Consider the following 25,936-nt stretch of genomic DNA (forward strand, 5'->3'; position numbering starts at 1 on the left):
GTTTTCTTCCTCCCTGTCTGCTCCCACGTTTTCCCGGTACACCTCGATACGCTTCTTTCTGTTCTCATACGACAGACCCCTTTGATCGTCGTCTGCGTATGACCTTTGAACGTTCTTCCGTCCTCCTGCTGGCCTTTAAGCCACCGCTACGAAGGTGATAGAGTTCAAGCGGAAAAAAGGCCGCAACCGACCGACCGGCCTCCTCCTCCTCCTCTTTGCATATCGACTTTCGATAACGAGAGATCGGCCGTGTTAAAGCGGCTACCCACCAAACCCGTATTTCTGTGCTCCGAAACGTTCGCAAAAGTTTTCGTCGAAACCGAAATAGACTGTAGCGAATGTACGTAGTAGGATTCTGTTTATTGCAATGACACTTTTAAATAGTGCTCTATTAAACGACTCTTGATTGCTAGTTGAATTTATTTGTGATACCGCCAAGAGAAATGTGAACGTTTTGAACAATTTGTAGCAACGGCTAGCAACATCGATGTTATTAAAAGGGAATAGGAAAGGTCCGTGGAAATTGACATTTTCGCCGATGCAACTAAAAATATTTTGTTTCACCCTTTAAGTATTATAATAACTGCTTTGCATGTTTTATTTTCCATATCACGTCCATTATACGCATCTCCATATATTTAAATTCCTTATACCATTCACGATTTACTATTAAATCTACTACTATTACTACTGCTACTATTATCGAACGACAATTTCTAACAACTTTAACTTCTATCTATAATTATTTAAAATATTCCTATGTATCCACAATTTTTATTTACTCCATTTTGCAATCTTGCGTCTTGCAACAACATTGCTTCGAACGTTCACAATTCACAAGTATTCACAATCCTTCGTACACTTCGAAGTTCCACCGATTGAAATTCACGTTAGCCAACTTTTGCAAACATTTTACTCAGCCGAAGGCTTTAAGCCAATGAAACTAGTCTCGAGAACCTCATAGACGTCGATTTTCTTCGCCTCTGACGTCGTCGCGTTCCGCTTTCCTAATGTTTAATCGGTGTCAGTCTGGTCGGCCTTGAACGCCTCTCTCGCATGTACGCACACGTTCCATGCCGCGTGAACATGTTTGAGGGGGCGCGGGTCGAGGGAACAGTTCGTTATCAAACGTTGAAGTCTTTTGCAATTACGCGGAATCTTAAATCTGCGTAGGGAAAAATGGTAGTTGCGGTCCCATGAGCGTATCGCGACGCTCACGATTGCTGATTTATGCTCGCGAAATTCGTCTGCGCAGTACAGTTATACGCGATTATATACGGGTTCGATCGAGTTTGAATTTCATATTGTTTCTACTTCTTGTTTCTACGTCTTCCTAACTTCGTTTGGAAATATCGAAAGATGGCATTTCTATCACGCGTACGAAGAACTTTTGTAGGTAATTATACGTTGATTTTGTATCTTCCTGATCGATTTTGTATCTTTTTAACACCCAATATACACGTGTACAAAGCTCCTAATTCATAAATCCGAGCACTAAATCCTCCAGGAATTGTCGCTATCCTCGACAAGCGCACAAAACTCAATGCCGCCTGGTTTGGTTCACCTGAAAGCTCGAACTTTCAGTCAGTCGATTCCCACCACGCGTTCGCGAAAAGAGATTCCATTCACGAGGAGGCCCGTAGAACGATGGAGCGATTAACGAGCTGCGTTTGACCGATAAAAAATGAAAATAAAAAGCGGAGCGTTTTTCGACTAGATTAGCTTCGATTACGCGTAGATTAGCTTCGAAAAGGCGTCTGCCAGCTGCATGCACAGACGTATAGACGTATTTTAACAGTCGAAAGTAGTTGGTACTTGCAACTTGGGAAATGTCTTCCTCACGCGCAAGTTTCCTTTTTCTCCTTTCTCATTTTAGTCTTTACGATTTTGTTCCTGTCTATAACCTTCGTCATTGATTCCAAAGTTATGCAATCTTTGCTTCGATGATCTGTAATTGATACGCTGTTATAGCACAAGTTGTGCGTTTTCTGTTTACTGAACTTTTACTTTTTCTACTAAAACCAAGGAACGCGAGTGTGACAAGCAAATTTGTATTTTTATATGGAATACGGTGACACGTGAAATCAGACAGAAAAAGAGAGAGAGAGAGTTGTTACCAGTATATTGAATTAAAAATTTGTGTAAGAAATGGGAAGTTTTAAATCGTGCAAATTTTCTTCTCTCTTACAGAAACGAACCATTAGAGAATTTTATATCTTGAGCTATCTATCGTTTTCAGTTGTTTCTTTTTATAAAATACGTATTTTCTTCGAAATAGAATATTCTACTAAAAATACATACAGAATGGAGCTGGCTGCTTATTACAGCAATCCGTCCAAATTTACGCTCGAAATTGATTTCTAACGGTAGTCGGTGTGCGTGAGGTAACGCGACAGTGAGAATTTCGAGTGGGAACGTGGTGGCATGCGTAACATTCGTTACATGGCGTATTTACATGCCGAATTCAGCAGCGCGTGATTCCTATCTCGTCCCATTGCCGGTCACCGGCCGGATTAAAATTATATAAGAGGCTTCCGCAGAGGTGGATCGGCCGATTTCGGACTGGAAATATCGATGTAGCCGTTAGTAGACCCTGTATGGATCCCGCAAACCCTAATAAAACCTAGAATTACTATACTTTGCTACCGTTTATGGGCGGGATTTCATCAATTGTTTGATAGATCGAGGAATCGAGGAAATTGGAAGGCGGTTTTTCTTATTTGGAGGATGATTAACCTTTTGCCTTGTAATTTATCTTTTTAGTTGCTATTTAAACACTTTGCTCGGACCAATTTCTTTCGCACGCACGATTCAAGTCCAAAAGATGTTCGAAACACGTGGCTTGTCGTTTACAAGAAAAATAGAATGCTTGATCGTCGAATTAGAATCAGTCTAAATTTTCGATGGCCGTTTCACTTGAAGATTTTGCATCTATTGGGTTGGCACACAGTTGTCGAAGGAAAACGAATACGTAGCTCAAGGGACTTCACGCAACAGTTTGTTGAATTTCTAGGTTGCTGGAAGCTAAGTTTATGGCTGTATAGATTTAGTATTGTTCTACTTTCTTGAATGTATGTACATATCCTCGTAAATAAGCTTCTTTCTTCTTTCTAAGAACACTACGACCATTTAAAAATACTATCGTTAGAGTTAAAGCGTAATATCTGTATTTATCTGTATGTTGAGTTGGAAAATATGTACGCCTTAATAGAAAAGCGGAAAATTTTATACGCTTAAACGAGATTACAAGAGAATGCAGAAAAAAGATAATTGAAATCGTTGGTTTCATTGAACAGGCAGGCCGGTCATTAAATTTCATTCGAAACCAAGGGATAATCGTATCGTCGATGAATTTTAAAGTAGCCAAGATGTAAATGTAGCCGCACGGCCAACACCGAACGCGGATATTAATTTCCTGTATTTGTATACACATAGTATTTAGTATGCCATTAACCGGTTAATGCACCTATCGACACGAGACCAAATCTAATTCTCTCGAACAAGGTTAAACGCCACTAACACGCAGTACTTTCGCGCAAGAAACGCTGCATTATAATATCTGGCAAAAAAGCTGAAGATCAACCGTGTTTATCCTCGGTTATATTTATCCAAAGTAAATATAATTGGAAATTTGGTGAAAAATACGCATATGTGCCAATATCTTTTGTAGCCACTGTATACAGTATCACGTTTAGGTTAACCAAAAATACAATGAAAATATATTTACCCTGATTTCTTCTCGATATATTATCACTGAAGTATAAGCACAGAAATCTGCGTGTCTACGAACCCGAGGAACGCCAACATGGTTGCCCACGAGTCCATTCCAATTCTCAAACGTTCTCAAAATCCACCCATTCTTCTTACAAAGAATTTATTTTTAAATATCATTTTTTGAATAAGCTGACTAAGAATAACAAAGAAACTGATCCTCCGATTCGAAACATCGGTTGTGAACTTGCGGTGTTTCGGAATTCGCGGTTTCGATTTTTTGCGAAGATAGTCGTGGGTCGGTAGCGAGAGGCTGCTGATCGCATGGTAGTTGCACAGCCTCTGTATCACGCGTTCCGTGCAATTACAAGCGCGTACAGTGCGTGCGAGCGAATAAGTTCGAGATGCACGCGTTTGAATCGGTTGGAAACCCGGTGAATGCTTTTTCCAAGGGCTCGACAGCTCGTACGGTGGATGCATTTGTGCAAGTCGCCCGGCCAGAGGCACGATAATGCGAATATAATGACGACGTTGCCACGGGTAAACTGTTTGCTGGCTCGGTTCCGATCGTTTTCTGCGTGGCCGCGTATACGTGCGCGGAGTTCAACGTTTCCGGATACGCGGACCCTTTCTTCCTTTTGCGCGACAGATGGAGCAGCCATTTCCTCGCTGTGTTCGGATTTTCAGATCGTTCTACACGTTCATTGTGGTGCCTCTTCTCTTTAGATGAGCTTTTTATTATGGTGCATTAAGCATTGGATCATTCGTGGTCGTGGTTCAATTACTTTGACCAAGTTTCCTTTAAATTCCGTGTTCTTGCATAGTTAAACTACTACGGTTACCTGGTTACTTTATCGTATTTTAGAATTAATATATTGTTTCTCCTTTCTTTAATTCTCATATTGTGCGATAGGACGTCGGTCAAAGATACGATTAGGGGAAATTTTGGAAAAAATCGCTGGTAAAAAAGATTAGAAAAGAATAACATAATAAACTCTGAGTGTGTGTGCGCGTGTAGAGGAAATTATTGCAACAGAAACGTATACCTTACAAAACTTGTGAAGTCATTAATATCATCGATAAAATTACTAGGTAATTATGTAAGAAAGCATTTATACAAATTTCTCGCCTGCCGAGCAACCAAAGGAATGGAAAACATTTCCGAGTAAGCGAGCTCTCATTAAGAGAGTATCCATCATGCGCCTAACAGTACTGGTATTTTTCAACTGATACATTTTCTCGAGGAAAAACGAGCTGATCGTTCCGGCGATCTCGTTTCCCGGCCCGCGTGTAGGGTTTAACTCGTGTTCGTGTACCTGTTCATCTATTATTACGACGTCTAATACCAATCAATTAGCTTGCGTTTCCCATGCGTTTAACGCGTTAATTGGAACTCGTTTCGGTTAACCACCACCCGCCCAACATTGGCCAATATATTTGTACTTCTTCATTGCTTTTATCCAAATACAATCTTGCTTCTTCTTTGTAACATTATGGTATTTCCACTTACCGCTTGTCCCTTGAACTTGCTTTTGTCCACTGCCGCGTATAGTGGAAAGAACAAACAATAAGAAAAGTAAAACTACCTAAGATTACGTTTAATAAATTTGTTCGTCTAAATCGCTTAAATTAGCTTCGTTCTGCGATAGCGCAACAGAAGTTGGATGTGAATCATGCCTCAGTCCGGTCATCTTTCATCGTCCATTTTTCATCTAAACGGTCTACAGAGGAATTTGCGATTGGCAATACGGCTGTACATTTTATCTCTTATTATCGAGTTTCTAGATTTTTAAGCCGAGCGGAATCGCGAACTTGGCAATTATTCAAATGATATCCGGCCTCTGTTTGTTTTATTGCGATTAGAAAGGTAACATATGGGTTACGTCGTTTGCGTAACTTGCTCGATTTATTACCTTTTCGTTTTGCACGTGCATTGGATCGTCATCAATTTTGCAATTGCGTTAATTTATTAAATCAGTCGACCTGTTACTCGAAATTGCGTTGAGATAATATTTCCTTTGCAATTTCCTTTTTTTCTCTAGTTAATTCGCATTGTTCAATCGAGTAAAAGTTGATTCCAAGGATTTCCTTAACATCTTCTTCGCCTATACTTGAACAGTAACATTAGGTTGTCCGATAAGTTTCTTTCGTTTTATAAGGAAATAATAGACGCGCAATGTTTTTTGTTTTATATTACTTTATTGAATTATGCACGAACAATAATATAACAATAGAAATATAACGAAATAGATCATACCTAATTCAACAAAATAATATAAAACAGAAATCATCTATTATCATCTTACGAAACGAAAGAAACCTTTCCGACAACCTAATATCACCTACGTCATATATCATCGAATTGAAATTTTGCCAAATATCGCGAGCCATCAACGAGCCACGTGAATCGTGGAAAAGTGTCTCGAATATCCATAAAGCTTAGCGCGCAAGATCGTTCGCACGAGAACTCGTGGAAATCGTTCGACGTTTCGTTTGATAATTATATCAGATTGTTCTGGTGGATGAAGACAAGTCGAGTCGTATCGAAGAGGAAGCGAAGGAAAACGCAAATAAAACATAGCAAATGCGGGAAACACAGGCTGACGTAACTCGCGCATGAATAACGCGTATCTCTCGGGGCTAGTTCGCTCCTTGGTCAGGAATGCTGCTCGCGAGCCGAGTAATTACGAGGAAGTAATCACCGGCGTGGCGCGATTAACCGGCCGGCGCAGGTGAATCGGGGGAAAGTGGGAATCGCGTGCCGCTCAAAAATCCAAACTTTCTCCCGAGAATCGAATATGACAATCCGGTTGTCATTGCTAAGAATTATTATAGTATGATAGATTACGATGTGTTGTTGGTAACGAGAGTCAAGCTATACGTACGTAGATTGAAAAAAGAGTGTTTGCTTTCTAAAATCCGGTAATTTTATAATACGTGTAAATTTTGAGTATGACATTTCATCTTATGGGAGTACGTTGATCTTGTTGCAGACGATGAGGCTGACTAAACGTATAGACGAGGTCAGGTTGCTCGAGTCACGTAAGAGCGCCCGACTGGCTGATCAAGATACAGATTTCGCTAGACTCGCCGATATGGCTGGTGATCGTAAACGGGCGTCTTCCCACTCCATCGATGTACCACATGTGATTGGGTAAGTCTCTAACTGGTCCCATTTATTCACTTCATTTATATCAATTTCATATCACACGAACCGTGCCTGCGAATTTCAAATTCGAGTCATAAACCGAGTTAGAGCAGTCATTCGGATAATGGTAATTCACAGAAGAGATGTCTTATAATCTCCTTAATATTTTGACGATTAATTTCCTCTTTCACGAAACCTTTGCACCTCTATTCTTCTGTTCCTTTCATCTTCGCAACGATCCTTTCGCGAGCCAACTAACTCGAAACCAATATCTGTAGATCTCCTATCACTCTCAAGAATTCGCAATTCCCATTCCCAAAATCCAATGGATCGCCGCTAGCTGCACCCTTCCGTTAGAACATTAACCGTCAAATCGTAAGTATAATTCAACCCTTGCAATCCATCGATCTTAATTCAACTAATTCTTATCGAACGAGATACGACATAAGATTCATTTGCTTTGCTTTAATTTTACCAATTGACACGCTTCAGGCGTCATTGGTATTTTTGGAAGTAAAAGTGCAAAGTGATCGACGATCGTTAAAGAGTTTCGAAAAATTTACTTTTAAAGCGAAGAAGCAAAAATTGCAGCGTGACCGCGAGAAGATCGTGAAGACGATATACGTCTATTGTCGTAACCGAACGCGAAATTCCCCCTTCGAAAAATTCTGGATGTTCGTTCGGACCCTTCCACGCTAGATTAGCGTGGGTTCGTGTGAGCCTGCGTGCACGCACACGTAGACGCATACCACACCCATACATACGTATATACAGGGTGAGTCGTGCAAAGAGCAACGGTTAGACATTTTTGGTGGTATCGGTAACGTGAAAAAATATCGGCAAACGAAGTTAAAGTTCTTTAAGGGAACAATTTTTTAAGGTGAAGAAGATTTCAAGATTGCTGTCCTAAAAAATTGATCACGAAAATACGTAGCGACAACCATATTAGAAACCGCGTGAATGCGTATGTGAACGAATTCAATGAAATATTCAAAATCATTCAAGAATACAGGTGAGTAAAAAGCAATCAAAAAGTACATGTATATGTCCAATTCACATGTTCTTCTGTATATTTTTGATTATGCTGATATTTAAGAGAAATTGTAGTAGTTCAATTACGTTTAGAATATATTAGGTCGTCCCAAAAGTTCCTTTCGTTTTATAAGGAAATAGTAAATGCACAGCATTTTTTGTTTTATATTATTTTATTGAATTACGTTTGATCCAGTTTATTCTATTACTACAAAATGGATCATAAATCCATGAAATAATATAAAATAAAAAATGTTTTGCGTCTATTATTTTACTGATGAAATGAAAGAAACTTTTGGGACAACTTAATACATTACGCTTATGAATATTTAAAACTGTACAAAAAGGTTCGGGAAGGAATATCAGCGATTTTAAAATCTTCCGAATGTTTTCTCATAGCGTAAAAATATCAGGCTTCGTAAAACACCTCAGTTTTACTAGCAAACGATTTTTTATATCGTGCACTCATGTTCTTGAGAATAAACTTTAAATAAAGATCCATCGTCTAATAGGTTTCAACCTCGTCTAATAACACTTTCCAGCGTTTTTAATATTCTCTGAAAGATTCTATCGTCGTGCTTTGCGTGCCTCACCCTGTATACGAGCGTGCACGTCCCCATATTCGACCTGTGTGTGCGTGTTCCGCCTAAAAATCGAAGGTATCTCTCCGGTTAGTTCGAAAAAGGCTGCGCGCACCCACACGTTGCACCAGGGGAGCGTTAAAAGGCGTCTGGTTGCCAATCGTTAGACCGTGAACGCACCCTCGCCGGACACCTGTCCCTCGCCTTTCCACCGCACGCAGTCGTCCAAGTGCTTTCGTCTCTCACCCTCGTGAAACGTCCCGGAATCCGATCCAACCGTCGCGATTTGGCCAGAGGGGAACGCGTTTCGTGGGATCGACGAGCGCGGAATTTCTACGGAGGCGGGCGAGAGCTTTGACCTTTACGAGGGGCGGGGATTTTGTCTAGCAGGGTATGTTGTCCTGTTTTCAGGTTCGTTCGTTCGATGATTTCGAAAACTCGAGCAACTCGTCAGTTGTAGGATTTTCCTGTTCAATGATTTCGAGAAGTTATGCGGTCGATGACTCGGGGGATCGAACGATGATTTGAAAAATTCGAGCGTTTCAGATTGGTCTTGACACGGAGCTGACATTGGTGAAAATTTTATTTCTGTCAAATAGACGCTTTTTAAATAAAGATTTTTAGGAACTGATGTTAACCAGCCAGATATCTTTGGATATTTCGATGGTTCGATTAAATTTCTTAAATCTATTTAGAAACGTGCTTAGGAATCTTAAAGAAAGAGACTTCAGATTGCTTCGCCGTAAACCAATAGCAAGCGTGACAAATTCTTGAAAATGTTACTTTCCTTCGCGTCTCTTGCCAAACGATAAATCAGCGAGTATTTATACCAAGCTAATGAAAACTTTATTTCTGGCTGCTGTTATAGGTCACCAATGAACCTAGACTTAAGTTTTTATGTCCCTATAAAAATGGAAATAAAATAAATATATGACTTCATGAAGGAAAGCTACCGAAAACAATATACGACGACATAAAGCAAATTCTTTTTAACAGTGTTTTCCGACCCTTAAGAGACTCAAGGGTATTAAACCGTGCATCCTTCCAGGCATCTCGTACTGTATACGAAGGTAGCCGAAACTGTACAGTTACTTAGTTAGAAGTGTAGCGGTAGATTTTATGATTTAGGACCGAGAACTGTGAAATAACAAGTCGCGTTGTAGCGTTACAAAACCGTAATTTCATTTTTATGGCGTGGTACGACCGCCATGAGACAACTTAGTTCGTTGAAACCTCTTTGACTGCACTTCGTAGGGGGATATATCTGTCCGGCAAGACTTTTAAAAGCTGAATAATGAACGTTGAATTGTTTCCTTGCCCGTGCAACTTCACGACGCGACGTATGCTCGAAGGTAAGAAGAGTTTGTCTGCAACACAAGGGGTTGAATATTAATGCACTCGTGGGTCCTTTAGATAAACTCTCTTCTCCCGATAAAAAATAGGCTGAACGATGGAAAAAAGTTGAAACGGATGCTTGAAAAGAATTATACTTACATATCGTTGCAACGGTCGTCTTCCCTCATGGTAATTTATTTGCGGTATTCTATTTTATAATAAAGAGCGATGCATGTACGCGTGCTCGGTACAATGTTGCGGAAACGTCTCATGGTCCTCTTGTATTTGATCGATATGCCGGAAATGGTTGACTGATTGAGTTCCTGCCGTGATGCATGTAGGCTTTGACGTTCCACATTCCACACTATGCCCTGTTATACATAGATGTTATTAACACAGTCAATGTCGACTTCTATCGAGATTGAAACATGACTGTGCACCTTCGTTTCATTTTCGCTTTCAAACGACTTTCATCATAATAATTTACACGCGGTATATTTCGATAACATGATATTAACAACAACGCTACTTTATTCCACGACGCAATCGTCATGTTCGAATCATAAAACCAAGCCAATACTCGTACACCTATCGCGCTTTCAAATGACAACAGCAGCCCGAGTTTGAACTGTCTGTCACAGCGCAGGTCATTATCGCATCAAATCCCATTAACATTCTCGTAAGAATCCATCAACCGTATCCAATCAAAAAAATAGGAAGCGACGTATTCCATCGAAAGCTAGCCTCTCGTCGAGAAGTTTCAAAACTCGCATCTTTCCACCCACCCGTGTCTAGAGATCTCTCATCTTTTTCGGTCGCACAGTTTCTCCGTCTCGCTCTGTTTGTCTGTCTGCCTGTCTGGCTGTCTGTCTCTTTCTCTCTCTCTCTCTCTCTCTCTCTCTCTCTCTCTCTCTCTCTCTCTCTCTCTTCACCGCCATAATCGTCTCCCCTCAGCAAGAAGGGTGGAACGGCAGTTTCACGATGCCAACGACCTCGGTGTCGACTTTTCCTTTTTTTACCTTTTTTTCTTCCCCCCATTGGACGAAGTCGTGCACGACCGAGGCCTCGAACATCCTCCTCACAAAGGACGACTTCGACCAGAGGAGGGATAGCGAGAAGGGAAGAGGGGTGAAGGTGCAACGTCCGGTAGCTGAGGGCGAAGCCACGCAGGTAGACGGCCTGCGTCGGTGTTTTCGGCCGAGGTTGTCGCACCTGGCCCTGGCACGACCTGCCCCACGTGAAAGGAGAGGTCACACACACCACGGCCTCTCTCGCGAGAGAAATCGAATGCCTTTCCAGTCTCGATGGTGTATCGATGACGAAAGCGCACGCGGGGCCTCTCGGCTACCGGCTTTAACGAGACCTTGCGTCGCGGCCAAGGATCTCGCGCGAAATTCATCACCGGTGACTGGCCTCTCGAGGCTGAACCAACCGGGCTCCTTCGAGCTGATTCTCGTTGCTTTTGTTTTGCTGCTCGCTGTTCGACGTGCGTACAAGACATTGGGCCTGACGCATCAACATAGCGATGGTGTTTCTAGTCGATCTAGGCCTTTTGCTTAATTCTCTAAACACGGCTGTCGTCGATAGACAACGAACTAACAATTTCGCCAAGCTGACTGTCATCGTTTTATAGATTGTGATATTGTATTCAAGTTTAGAGAGAACGATTTATGAGAATGTACATGTACTTAATGGGTCAAAGGGATAACTACTAGCAGAGGTTACGAGGTTATTAGGTTATTAGGTTATTAGGTCTTCGATTTAGGTGGAATTTTCCACGCTCTTCCGACATTCTATCTTGGATCAAATACTCGATATTTTCCTCCAGTGCTGGTGTTTCTTGATATTTCTTTACAAACGAGGATGATTTTGAAAAATTCCATTGTCGTGATCGCATTTATAAACTTCGAAACATATTAATTCCTGTTAATCGTTTCTTTCATCGAGAAAGTGTAGTAAAATGCAACGAAAATACTCCGTGACTGAATTGAAATTCCCCGTAGACCGACCTACCCTTCTCCGTTCACAATAGCGTCATCCTCGAAAATTCCTTTCACTCGAACTATTCCTAACAAGAAGCAACTTTATGATACATGGCTTCTCATCGATAAAATTTTCGAATTACAACGAAGATTGCTCATGGAAGACGAATAACCCGACTCATCCGAAGCTTCTTCTTCTTCTTCTTCTTCTTCTTCTTCTTTCACCGTCTAGCCTCGTTTCGTAGAACGAACGATGGCCCTGTTTGGCCTTTCACACGCAATCATGCACGCGAGGGCATTCTGCTACTTTGTAGCGCAATTGCAACTGCAACTCGACGTTCGTAAATTGAGCAAGATCATGCTTTTCTCTCGTAACGAAACTGCAAACGATTCTCTTCCAATGGCAACTACTTATTATGCTTTCGTTGGTCACATGGTTTGCAGGTAATCGTTGAAGCTTTAATTTTAGTTTCGCGTAGTTTAGGTTTCGTTTTCACATTTTATCTTCTGGTTGGCGAATAGAAGTTTTAGAATTTTTTCTTAAGCGAAACATCGAAACGGAGGAATCATAGTGGCACGTACGAATAGATCGTGATTTTTCTTTAAATGTCGAGTTTCGATCGAATTTCGCGGAATTTTCTATCGCCGCGGTTGAAATTTTATTTCTAGTTCGCTTTTACATTTGTTTAGCGCACACAGGCGGTTTTTAATTTCCTGTTCTGACAGCACGATGTAGGAGGGGGAATAACAATGTGACAGGGATAAATTGTGATTTTTATGATGAAAATGGAGATGTTGATCTTTTCGATGGAACGTTCTGCGTTCGGTTGTTCACAGTTTTTTAAAAGCTAATATTCTTTCGCTATTTTCTTTTCTTAAAGTAACGTCAGTAGCAAAAGAGAATAGGAAATAACGAACGCCGAAAGAGACATTGGTAAACCAACAAAAAAGAAAAAGAATTAAAAAATTAGCAGGAATAAATAAAAAATTGTATGGCAGTTGATTAAGGCACAGATACAATTTACAAATACCGCTCGGAGCTCCGTTTTAATTATATTCGGGGATAAATGGTAGCTGCTTTTTTTCACTGTGAGGCCATCATTAACGCGTTCAGGCTTATTAAAAACGTAATACAGATACTCGATCTTTTTTCACGATGGATCGTTCTGTATTCGCGGCGATTATCATCGTCTTCGGCGTACAATGAGATTCAATTATTCCACGGCTATCGATTGCCCGGCTTTTAATTCATGAACTTCACGATCTCGCGCTCGGAAGGCAATCCGTTCGCGTTGATTCTCGTTCGACGGCCACGTTTCGCCCGCAATCGCGGTCTTTAGCGCAAACGAGATTAAATTATTCGACGCTTATGCACGTTGTCTGCTTCCTAGTGAACGCTCGCCAATGAATATTTCACTAACCAGATTTTATGGTTTCCTGACTGCCCGCCACAGCGTTCTCCCCCTTAGCTAAGTTATTCCGCCGTTGAAAGTGTTTCAAGTCAACTTTTGGGGGATTTGCTCTATTCGTATGGAGCATTTCGTGTACAAGTAATTGAAACGATTTAATACGATGACATTTCTGTAGTATCGTGGATAAAAGCCCTAAGGTATCGGCCAAACCATAAACAATATCGCGAGAACCGAGGCGTCGTCGGGTCCATCAATGTGTCGTCGGTCCTTCAAGTGAATAGTTTCGTAGAAAAGGCCTACGTGAGCCTGGCCACGGAACACATGCGTGATGGGGCTAAGAAAAGACAAAGGGATGCTAGCCCATAGGGTATTAGTTAGTTGAGAAGTCGTACAGTGTTAGTTGAGAAGTCAGGAGAGTGAGTGCAGAAGCCGGAGCGTGTGAGTGGAGGAGCCGGAGAGTATGAATCGGGAAGTTGAGAGCCGAGTATGATAATAAGACGTGCGACAATATTGTAATCAGTTCGTTGTTTTGAATATTACTTGTTAAACCAAAACATCATTACTTGTCCTTACTCTAAAGACCTATTAAGTTACTACATTTCTATACAACGGAAACAAGTGATTTTACCAAGCACGTAAACTAGTTCGCTACGTTTGTAATCCTTAACTAGTACGATTCTTTAATGTCATATGTATGGAAAAGTGTTTATCCGTGTCGCGATTGTAATTGTCTTCTTGAACGAATGAATGGAAATAGTAGTATTAGTAGTAATAAATAGTAATGGGTGGGTTAGCGTGTTGGAGTATTCGAAGCAATGGATGCTTCGACCAGCTGATCATCTAATTATACCGAACGGTGTATCTATTTTCTTTGCACCCACGTAGCAGAATTTATAGCTTCTGACAATAAAATCGAATGAAATCGCCGCCAACCTTTTAAGTCTCGATCCCTGACGATGTTCTTTATTATCGGAAGTATTTATTTTGTTAAACACGCGAATGATACGTAGTAAGAGATTATTCCATCATTTAGTAACTTAATCTTCCGAGGGATTCAACGAACAGGGCGTATCAGAGTCGTTCGATTCCCCTTTACAACCCCATCGTATAGCAGAAACCCCGAAATTCTCCAACATTCCCTAAAAATTCTTTTTCGCCTTACACACGTGCATCTCGATGACTCGTCGATTTTCCATCGAACGTGATCCAAACTTAAGAATAGCAAAGGGGGTGTGTTAGAGTTTGGTAGTCGAAAGACACGGGCGTAACAACTGAAAGTTTCTGCTGCGGCAACGGGTGCAGTGAGTCAGTAGGTTAGCTTACGTAATTTCGGGCGGCAATCTCTGCGGGCGAGGAGGCGGCCGGCTTTACAGAATTAGGTCGATCAATACCGCGTCGCTATATGGGTCAGGTGCACTACCACGTTCTGTACTCGTATATGCTAGCCTTACCGGTACCTAGCAACCCCTCCCATCCCCCAGGACTACTGCATGTTCCGTTTCGATCGGCCCATTTCCAGTTCCCTTCGAGTTCGCGGTCCGTTGTCCCTTTGATCTGTTCGTTGGTCGCGCGTTAACGCGTTAATTGAGTTCAATCAGCGTCGATCTCGATCCGTCTTCTACTCACAGTCAAACTGGGTGGTCTCTGGATCGGTCATTCTGTGCCTTGGTTCAGAGATTATTATCGTCGAGGAGCGTATTATACGCGCAGAAAGGGGTCGAAGTATTCATTGGACTTTTCTTATACGTTTGTCAGGTCGATTTAACTCTTTTGCCTATGACTTTCGCGTTATTTCCTGATTATCGTATTTTGCGATTATCGTAATAAATGGTATTGTTACATTTTTTTGTTTACGAGTATGTTTTTAATTATGAGATTAATCTTTGTTTTTTCCATAGCTGAACAAAATACCCAAGAATTAAGAGTTCTCCAGGTTCTACGATAGCACTGGAATAGATTCAACTCGTCTTTGCGATTGCAAGATTCATTATCGAGTCACTTTCCGCTAATGAACGGTATTTCGTGTTGTTCGTGAAGACAAGACCACGCTGTGAAGCCACGCTAATTGAAAATAAATGAGTTTCGGCTATAGGACTGGTCTAAGAATATCATAGAAGAAGGTTCCATGCTGTAAACATACTGAATTGCTTGTTAACACCAATATATTCTGGTCCACACGATGGCAGAAAATTTCTTCGCGGACACTTTAGCTAATGTTCTTTTAATAAATTCGTTATCCTCGCTCGAAATACATTTAGCATATGATTGAAACGCTGCAAAATTTCAGGTTGATTAGTTCGATAGTTTCGCTGAAAAACACTTTTTTTAGCTACTTCTCTTTGGTGGGATCACGTTACTTTAGCCTCTTAATTAGCTTTTATTATTTCGATTTGTCTCGTTTGGAAGAAGCGTCTGTATCTATGTCACGTTCTCTGGGAACCGTACGCCACGTGCTAAGACTCGATGTTATTTCTATCGTGCGACCACCAAACGAATTAGGAAGGTTCTTTCTCTATTTCAAACGTTCTAAGCTATAAGAAATAGAGTATTCGCATATTTATTCAAGGTATAAAATTCGGATATAAGTTGCTTGAAACAGTTTGAAAATTTATTCTAGAAAATAATAAATCCATGTTACTACAGAATACCATAAGAAATTGTAGCAAATTTCATTTGAAATTTCAGTTGCATTTCGATTTGTCAATTTGATAATCTTGATTACCCAAGTATCTAATTTGTACGTTATTGTAGATAAAGAAAAGTTCTTGACTCTTCGAAGATCTTAACGTAAAATTTACTTTGCCTTTCCACTGTTCTCCAGGACCATCGCTCGAGTTTCTGAGGTTCACTGACCTAGAACAACGCGATGTTCATTGGACTTCCAAAGGAAGTTACCAAAGCTTGAACAGGACGAAGCTAGCAGAATCTGGAACGAAGTTAGAGTACGAAACTACGATCCTAGCGTGTAACGTGTGTAACTTAGGTATATGCAAGACAAAAGACAAAGAGCACACGAGCGAGTAGCCAAGGTCTTGAACGACAAAATATGCCAACAGGCGTGATCTTGACCTATAGAGCAACGAACATCTAGCAGATGTCATTTTTGTCTCGCGAAACCTTCTTCTCTTCGCAATTTACATCCGAGCTCCGAATATCTCTTCTTTTCTCACGATCCTTCGTTTTCTTTTTTTGATGACAAAACACAGTAGTAGTACTCTTCAACGCATTCCTCGTGTGTTCAGACAGCGCTAACGACGAACGAAATGACGCAATCAGCGAGGCATTTCGACTCTATTCACTGTTTGCAAATTAGAACTAGGATCGCGTGTACACTATGTAAACACACGTGATTTGCGGAATCTCCGTGTATCGAGTAGCGTTTAGAAATTTTTCCTATATTTGTTTTGTCGAGTGGGAAAAGTTGGTTCGATAACATAAGTGGAATTTTCGAAGCTGATTTATTTAGACCGTCGGAACGTTGCAGCAATTTTCGGCTTCCGAGTATCTTTACTCTTTGGCAAAGTCGTTTATTTTCGTCTATTTCATTTTTCGTCGGCTTCATTCTGGAAATTAGCAGTCGCCGTTATATCCACTTTCATCCAATCCTAATCCAAGAATCGCTGTAATCCTGTATAAAAAATCGTCCCAACGAAATGGTCAGGAAAATCCTCCTGTGAATTGCCTCGCCGAAGCATCTACTTAGCAAAGCGTTACGGCACAGCCGAATCGGTTGCGCGACCTTCGTTCGCCCGCCAAGGCTCCGATTGTGCAAGGGTTGCGAGCGAGACGCCGATGGCTCGTCTAAAGTTGATACCACACGAATCGCGAGGGTAGCCGTGCCTGCTCGACGAGGTGAGCGAGACGGAGAGGAGTTCGGGGCGGCCGATGGTACACGAGGGTGGTTAAGGTGGCCTAACAAATAGTAGGTCGTGCCAGGCTGGGGCCACGGATCTAGGCCGATCGATAGAGCTACGTACCTAGCAGTGCGGAGTCGCGTCGAATAAATGGGTCAGGTACACGGAGCCACGCGTCGTTTTCATCCTTCCTGTTTTCCCCGTTCCCTCGAAAATCCTCTCTTGCTGCACCCTTCGAATACGCTCGAGTCTCGCGAGCCCCTTTTCTCGCGCTCTGCGAGCTTTCCTCCTTTGTTGGCCGACGTGGGTCTGCACGTGCCAGCGCATACAACGCCGCTCGTACCTGTTGTAGTACTTGGCAACCGCTGCTACTTGTTGAGGTAGAAGAGCCAAGGGGCATGGAGAAGAATAAGAAGGAGAAGAGCGAAAAGAAAAAGAGAAAGGGAAAGAGAGGGTTCCGTGGCGACGCTCTTGGCCCTTCTCTCGCTTCGACTGGTCAAGGGGTGGGTCACTCTCTATCCCACTGGTAAATCTGGGACAATGAAACCGGAGCAGTACACGTGCACCAATACATCGACCCGAGTCGCATCGTGTGCAACACCGAGATACCCTCCCGCGGGTTTATATACCCTTCTCGGCGCTTTGTGTGCCGAAGCCAACACGAGAATGTTTCGCCGTGCAAAATTCCGAGACCTTGCTAGAGAGAACTTTTCCGACGAGGGACTCGTCGCTCGCACTTGGATGAAGCTTTTGTTCCATCGAATGCCCGCTTCAGGGACATGGGCCTTGCTCATGGGCGGTAATAACCCGACTAATTAGACGACTTTACTCGAGTTAAATCGACAGGTAGAGTTGCAGCGGTGGATCGTATTCTTGGATGTTGAGGTTTTGCGTTCGTAGAGCTAAAGTGGACTTTGGGTTTGGCTTGACGACCGTATTGAATTTAGAGAACGTTTAGTACGCGACATATTAGGGGAGGATATTTATCGTCTATGTGAAAAATGTAGATAATCGTATTACAAGATTTAGGTAAAATTAGTTAGAAAATTGCGAGGAAGTTGCGAGATTGGAACTTTCGATGTACGCGAGATGACGTCCTCTAAGAAAGATGTCTGGAAAGATGAAAACGCAATTTCTCTCATTTGTCGATTATTGGAGGATGGAAATGAAATGGAAGGAGTGGCTTGCAGGTATGATAAAACGACGCGTTTGATTAATAGCCGTCTTGAGATGTTAATCGAGAGATCAACACACTTTCCCTTTTAAGTATAACTTACTTTTTCAGTAGGAATTAGCATGAAACTTCAATTTAATTCATCCGTGTTGAAAGGCAGTGTTCTCTGGTTCGAAGAAAGGTGTTCGTTTTATCTAAACAAATTCCGCCTATCTGCTAATTATTCAGAGACAAATTGAGTTAGAAGAGTTGGGTGTGCACCTTGACAAAACGACGCGTTTGATTAACGATCCACGCAATAGAATATTAATCAAAAGACAAGCCTATCGTGTTCACACTTTTTTTTCTCGAACAATAGAATTTTCTCCGATAACCATGAGGAAATAGTTGCGGTAGACTTTTCCCTTACTTCCTTATTACTTGTATGAGATAAAAATTCGTCAAGATTCCTTGCGAAGCGTCCTAGGCCCAATACTATACACATTATACACGGCGAACATTCCAACAACTACCAACAGCACAGTATTGACATTCGCGGACGACACAGCTATACTAGTCAGGCATACTAACCCAGAAACGGCAGTCAAAATACTACAAGAACATATCATAAAAATAGAAAATTGGCTACAAGAAAAACAAATAAAAACAAACCCCAATAAATGCAACCATATTACATTCACGCTAGGAAAAAAGATACCACCAAACATCCTATTGAACGGCACGCATATAACGCAAACAAAGCACGTCAAATACCTAGGACTTCACTTAGATCAACAACTCACCTGGAAACTACACATCAAATCAATAGTAGAAAAAATACAGAAAACAAGGAGACAAATGCATTGGCTAACAAGCAGAAAATCCAAACTAAGCATAGAAAATAAATTAAAAATATATAAAACGATCATAAAACCAATCTGGCGTACGGAATACCATTATGGGGGATGGCAGTAATGAGCCATATAAACAAAATAGAGGTAATACAGGCTAAAATCCTCAGAACAATAGTAAACGGACCTTGGTACGTCAGAAACGAAGATATAAGGAGGGACCTGGGAATGCCAACGGTCAAAGAAGAAATTAGCAGATACTCCGAGAAATACAAATCAAGAATAGCAACACACTCAAACCGGCTAGCTGCGGAAACATACAAAACCATAAACATGGACAGAAGACTAAAAAGGAAGCACCCAGCAAACCTTATAAAGGACATAACCTAATAAACACGAGGATGGTACCCCGCTGGGGGTAGTCACCAACATGCTAATTTAACCGTTAAAAAATTCCACCAAATGTCCAAATTGGACAAATTGTGAATTTTAATAAATAAATAAAAAAAAAAAAAAAAGATTCCTTGTGGCATATTAATCTTCGAGAAGCGTAAATCGAAGGATAATTCTCACAGTGAAATAACAAATAATTTCACATCGCTAATAAAATCTCAGAATGCTTAACACCACGCATGCAATATACATAAAAGTTTTCTATGGTAAATGTTGAAACATTTTGGTCAGCCACTATAGATGCATAATAACACGCAGTCAGATCATGAGCGTAACAGATAGCAGAATCAAAGACAAGCATTTCCAACTTTTAGATAGTTCGAGAATAGTTGTATGGATCAACGTGGAACCAACCTCCGAGCGAAACAGGCAATGGATTCTAGGAATTTGCTATGAACACGATACAGCCCCGTTTTCGCAGTCGTAAATTCCAAGCAGCCCCTGTGATCGAGGGAATTAGGTCAGCGAATAAGGTCGACGTAGTCGAAATCAGGTTGTCCGGGTTGTCCTGCCGCGGAATCAGGTCGCTCGATAGAGGCCAGCCGGCTATCGCGTTCCTGTATCCGGCGAACTGACCCCGCTGTTCGACTTCGTAACCCGAACATCGTTTGGTACCGGATCGATGCACTATCCTTATGGGGTGTGAATGCTTGTCCCCGATCTACCTAGATTTTAGACTCCGTTGATATAAGTTTCTTTCTCTTTGTTTACTTCTGTTACGTTCTCGAGGAAAATCCTCCTTCAGATACCTCTGTGTATATGTGTGTTTATTACTATACCAACTTCAAACCGAAATAAAGTATACAGGTAATTTTTGACACATTTTATGGGTTGTTCATTGTTTAGTCGAAAATTATTCGTTTCTTTTTTCCTGGGCTTCTTGGGCCTGCAATATGCTGTTAGATACAAAGAGATTTTATTACGAATCTCGGATTTGCGCCAGGTAACTGTTGCTGAAAGGATTACAGTAAAGCTGTAGATTAATTCCAAGGGACGGTACTGCCAACTCAGACGTAGGCTTCTTATACGTATAGGTGTATTTTTGGTATATACTTTTGTTAATAGTATACTATATTCTCGAGCAAGTACACTAGAGAGTACCGGGATCCTCTTTGGAAAATACTAAAAAACACGCTGAATGCCACGCCAGTTTTACGATGTTTGGCATTTTTTATTATGCGACATTTTTTTTTATTATCTACGTTACGTTACTTGCGTTACGTGACCTACCATAAACCATAATCCATCCTTCGATCATATTTATTCGGACTCGCAATAATCATAAAGAACCGTTATTAAGATTTAGCATGTTTTACTTTACTGTCAGGGCCCTTAATTACTATCGAACATTTTTCAGATAGAAACGTCCCTTAGGGTTATTGTTCATTAAGGTAAAACACGGAAAAGGCTGGTTTTTCCCATGTTCGACAGCCACTGGCGAGGGGGCGCATATAACGTATTCATTTCGTCACATTATTGTAGTAACGATGGCAATAATACAAAATTTATAACTATTGAAATTTGTTCAAATTATATATTTCTACTAACTTCGTTGCGCCGGTCACCGGTGACTCCCACGACATTCAACGTGTTAAGCAACGCAATTTTCAAGAATAGATATTTCACTTGGAATTTTAGGCGATGAAAAATCTACATATATATTCGATAATATTACGACAATAATTTCAGGTCGACGTCTATTTCATACAAACAATACTGAATTAATGCCACGTTTAAAAAGCAACGAGAAAGAAAATTCTTATACGAAATCGGTACATAAAACGGTAGACCACGCGGTTCGATACGGTAGTTTGATCCTCCCGGAAAAGCGTGCTCAACCCGGAACAGGATCGCGGCAGCCAGCTAGCAACACACGGTTTCGCGTGGCCCGGCGCGGCACACACGAGTCGCTGACCTAGTTTCCCGATCACGGGGGGATGCCGTCCCGAATATGGATCAACGTGTTCCCTGACCCATATAACGAGAAGTGTATTACGGTTTCTGGGGCAACCACGAGCGTGCAACCAGAGCCAGAACACGGAACAGCCTCTCCCCTTTACATCCGCCTCACCCAGTATAGGTCCGATCGGCGTGCCTGCTCGGGGGAAAATTAAATCGAAGATGAATCGACGCATACTGTACGTAAAACGCTTCTCTCGTACACACGCGTTGTCGTTAGTGGTTGCTTTCGTATACGTATGTATGTAAATGGTGCTTTAGAATCGATGTCAGAATTAATTCTGCCGCTGGCCTTGTTGCATCTTTGTTGTATTTCAATTTTTAAAGGGTGCATGAAAAAGGTTTCTCTTCGTACGAGTTTTACTTTTCGAGACAATCTATTTATGAAAGGTTTTTCAGAGAACATTTTTACGTTGTTATTTGTGGCACGAGCAGAATTTTTTGACCGTCTCGTATAAACTCGCGGACAGCGACTTAAGTAAGTTTCTTCAACTCTACTGACTGACGTATATACGTCGACGATCGAAGACTTCGCATAAATCAACGGCTCGCATGGATCTGACTTTCTTTCGATGTTTATTCGTTTACGACGATCAGCAGAAAAGATTAATATATGTATAACAAAAGTTAGAGCAAAAGTGTCATTTGAAATTAAAGACTGTTGTATATATACTTCGACATCTTGCTAAAGTTTTGTTTTTATTATTTAATTTGTACTTTACAATTTATCCAGCTGCACATTTGGCAAATTTTTCTAACTTAATTGCTACATAACAACGGCTACCCCCAGCGGGATACCATCTTTGAGTTTGACTATTTTATTTATTTCGTGAGGTCAGTGAGATGTTTTCTTTTTAATCTTCCCTTACTAAAGTGAATCACAGTCCGAATACCGGTTTTGTGTTTCAGTTTATTTAGAAAATCGTTCCATCTGTTACGAAGCAAGCTAAATTACACAATACTCGGAAGATCTTTGAAAAATCATCGTGTTCAACGCGAACCAATATCCAATGTCCTGCATACTATCCTCGCTCAACGAAGAATGCAAAATTACGTTCTACCATTTCTATAAAGCGTATTCGATTGCCAACAAAAAAGCTCTTTAGCCGAAAGACAACTGTACAATACCGTTGACGTGGAAATTCTTTACAGTTGGTGTAATTATAAACGGCCACTATAATCCTTTAACGAGACTAATTGAAAAGAGTCTAACGACCGTCATTAAGCTCCTTCATCGACGGATTAGCTACCGATCTATTCGTCGTAACAATTTCCCTTAATGTCGTAAAAGCGACGGTTGAAAAATTTCGACGGTACGTTTGCTATCCTTCGGTTCATCGATTCAACGTATCGAGAGTGCACCAACGAGCGTGTCCTTCGTTCGAAATAGTTACATAACGTTACGTCATCGCGAGAGATGATAATGCGACGAAACGCTTCAGTAACACGCGAGCGCGTACGGCGTACACGTAACCGCTATGCGTTTCCTGCCTTTTCTTGACGCCACACATAGTAGGAATTTAATTATTGCAGCAACCCCCTGAAGAGCACGAAGAATTCTTTTCCTCGTGGAATATTTTGAACAGCGGCAAAGGAATCTTAAAATCTCTCTTACGTTTAGAAAACAGCGCGAAAATAATCATCGGCAAATCTTATCTGTCTTTCCGCTTTATTTCGCGGATTTTTCAAGCGACCCGGACTCGGCATTGAACCGCGTATAAAAAGAGAGGGCGGTTGAAAGCGGCGAAAAGAGCCGCGCAAAAGGAAATAAGGTAAATGAGAAGAGCGTACGACACGGCGTGGCATCACAGAAAGAAAAAAAGAAAGAAAGAAAGAAAGAGATGAGATCGATGCGTGGGTTTCCCACGACCCAATTTCAGTTTCGGCTTGTAAACGCTGCCGGCTCGCCGCGTAATTAGCACGCAACGCGAAAGAAAGAAGGAGGGAAAAAAGCTCGTCGACGAGGATGAAGATTATCCCCCGTCTACCTTGACTGCGGCGTCGATCGGCTTTCCAAGTACAAGGCAGCCGGCGAGTTATTCGGAGCGCAAGCTATCGGGGCAATTTACTTTCTCTTTCGTTTTTGCAGCGGCGCGGCGTCTTTGCGAGCTAGTCGAACGCGCAGCGTCTCTTTAATTAAAACGACAGCGGCGCGGGTAAACGGTTTTTCGAGATCGGAAATTGGCCGAGCTGTGAAACGAGACGCTCGAGATATTTCGCGACTGTGCCACACTTCCGCACGTGGCAATCTTATTAATCCTTGCGGCTGTGAGAATCACGTTCGAAATTTTTACGAATTTGCACCATGGCGAATAATTAATTGGTCATCTTATTGTCTCGGACAGCCGGCGTATGCCTGCATCGCAAATCCAAGCAATTACATTTTATCGTACATTGATTAATATTAATATTGACTTGACAACGAAATAACCGACTGAAACAGACAAAGAAACGAAGGAGTCTGTCACGGTCGTAAAATTCGTTATCCTCTCTTATTGTCTCCGTGACTAACCCGACCTAAACGAGCGAGTAAGTCCCATTATTATACGTCGAGTCCCTTCGACCAAAGCCTCTCGTTTGGAAATCCAAAGTAGTAGCAAGTAGCAATTACCATACAACAAATCCTCGACTGTATACCGTGCCGTTTCTAAGCGTTAGGTACGCCTAGTCCACTCTTCTTTCACCGTCATCCCTTTCCAGGCGCGTTTCCACGCGGTACAACTCCCTGTTACTTCCCTTCCGTTTACTTTCCGTTTGCATACCTGTTGTAATTCTACGGCAATTATTGACCCCCCCGAGCATACTTATCTTCGCTTAACTTTCACGCGTTTGACGCGTTCGGTATCCTGAGCGGCGTGTGCGAAAGCGATCACGAAAACGGGACAGTCACGACTGTTCGTTCGTGTATTTCAATCGTATCGGAGAGAGAAAGACAGAGAAAATCGTGCGTCATTCCGCCGGTACCGGCGACGTTTCACTTTCGACTCTCGATGTACCGCTCCGAGCGGAACGGCTAAGCGGCGGCCTTGACTACGTCGTTTCGTGTCTCCCACTTCCAACGCTAGAGATATCACGCTCTCGCGTCCTTCGCGTACGTCTATACTCGCTGCAAGAGATACGGTAGTCGCGCGTTAAATGGTCAGGATTTTTTTTTTCTTTCCGATCGAGTATCGGTATTTCCCGCCGGTAACGAAATTGAAAAAATTCACAAAGAGTGGAACTGACCAATTTGTCTTTGGAGGACGTCGGTTATTTCGTATGCTGTTCGCTGAAAACGAGAGATGCGGTGAGATGCGACGCTGCCTGAAATTCCGATTTCCGAATTTCGATCGTACAGTTACTTATCGATTTTACGATCTCTCCGTATCTCTTCCATCGACGGAAACCATCGACGAGTATTGCTTCCAGGCTTGACCAAGAGTTCTAAGGCTTCTTGTATGAAAGTCCTATGGAACACGGAGACGGAATAGCGCGGGGAGGTGAAACTTGGTGGATTGGATCGTAGAAAGTACAGCGAGCCGGATGGCTCGTTGCTTTCGTGATTTTCCTCCCATTTTTTCTCTTCCTTCGTTTTCTCTTTCCTGTATTTCCTCCTTGGCACTTTCGTTGTTTTTCGATCGAATCGGTTGATTCTTCGATGATATTCTCGATAGCTTGTTCAAGTTCGTGAAGCTTTAAACTTTGAACAAATATAGATTGGTTATAATTTTATCGATTCGGTCTGTAGAGAAACTTTTTCAAAACGACTACATCGATTTTATTATTTCACAAGACCGTCTAGACACCTGATAGGCGAAGATAACGAGGAAAATTTGCCCTGTAATTTCCTAGAAAGTCGGGGTTTCTATCGATCAGCAGGTGTCAGTTGTCCAACCGTTCGATCTACCGGCGATCTCTTGGTCTTCCCCGAGCAACCTTACCTCAACCTTACTTTTCGATACATCGTAAACCTGGCAAATTGCAAGACATTAACATCCAATGCTGTATCAAAATTATTTTCCATCGGTTTACGATCACACTCTGAACAATTGCCGGCAAACTTACGAAACAATCTAATATCGCGATAATCGACACGGCGATTAACGACTCGCGCAAAGTTCCACGCGAACAAAGATGGCAGTAGCGGGTACACGGTCGAAAATGACCAGGCTACCGATCTGGAGGAACGCGTAGACCAAAGTCCGTGGCTTGTTATCGTGGCATCTTTACGGCTGTTCTTGGAAAACTGTAATTTACAGCACGTCGTCCGCCGGGACATTACGGTACAACGACCGTATTGACCATCGTAGTACCTACGGAATATAGGCTGGAAAAACATTATTTTACGTAATTGTAGAAGCGCGAAATTCCACGAAAAGGCTGGCAAACGATTGGTTGTTACGACAGCTTCTATTGTTGGGATAGACCGTGTGATCGTACGTACGCAAAGACGTGCTTCTACGAGCAAAAAGAAAAAAGGAAGAAA

At 41.8% G+C, this 25,936-nt stretch overlaps 1 protein-coding gene and 1 long non-coding RNA gene across 3 annotated transcripts in view; one reads left to right on the forward strand and one right to left on the reverse strand.

Moving 5' to 3' along the window:
* LOC126916548 (zinc finger protein 395) overlaps positions 1 to 25,936 on the forward strand; it is a 94,154-nt gene that overhangs the window by 29,475 nt on the left and 38,743 nt on the right. For both annotated transcript variants that reach the window (XM_050722467.1, XM_050722466.1), the window contains exon 2: positions 6,705 to 6,865. In XM_050722467.1, the coding sequence (XP_050578424.1) occupies positions 6,705 to 6,865 (161 nt within the window). The remainder of the gene's footprint in view (positions 1 to 6,704; positions 6,866 to 25,936) is intronic.
* On the reverse strand, positions 9,449 to 24,425 carry LOC126916580 (uncharacterized). Its single transcript, XR_007710659.1, has 3 exons — positions 24,083 to 24,425; positions 9,967 to 10,171; positions 9,449 to 9,839 (listed from the first exon to the last, which is right to left on the reverse strand). It is a non-coding gene; the product is annotated as an uncharacterized LOC126916580 (long non-coding RNA).

This window comes from Bombus affinis, chromosome 5, assembly GCF_024516045.1.
Source record: "Bombus affinis isolate iyBomAffi1 chromosome 5, iyBomAffi1.2, whole genome shotgun sequence".
Lineage (NCBI taxonomy): Eukaryota > Metazoa > Arthropoda > Insecta > Hymenoptera > Apidae > Bombus > Bombus affinis.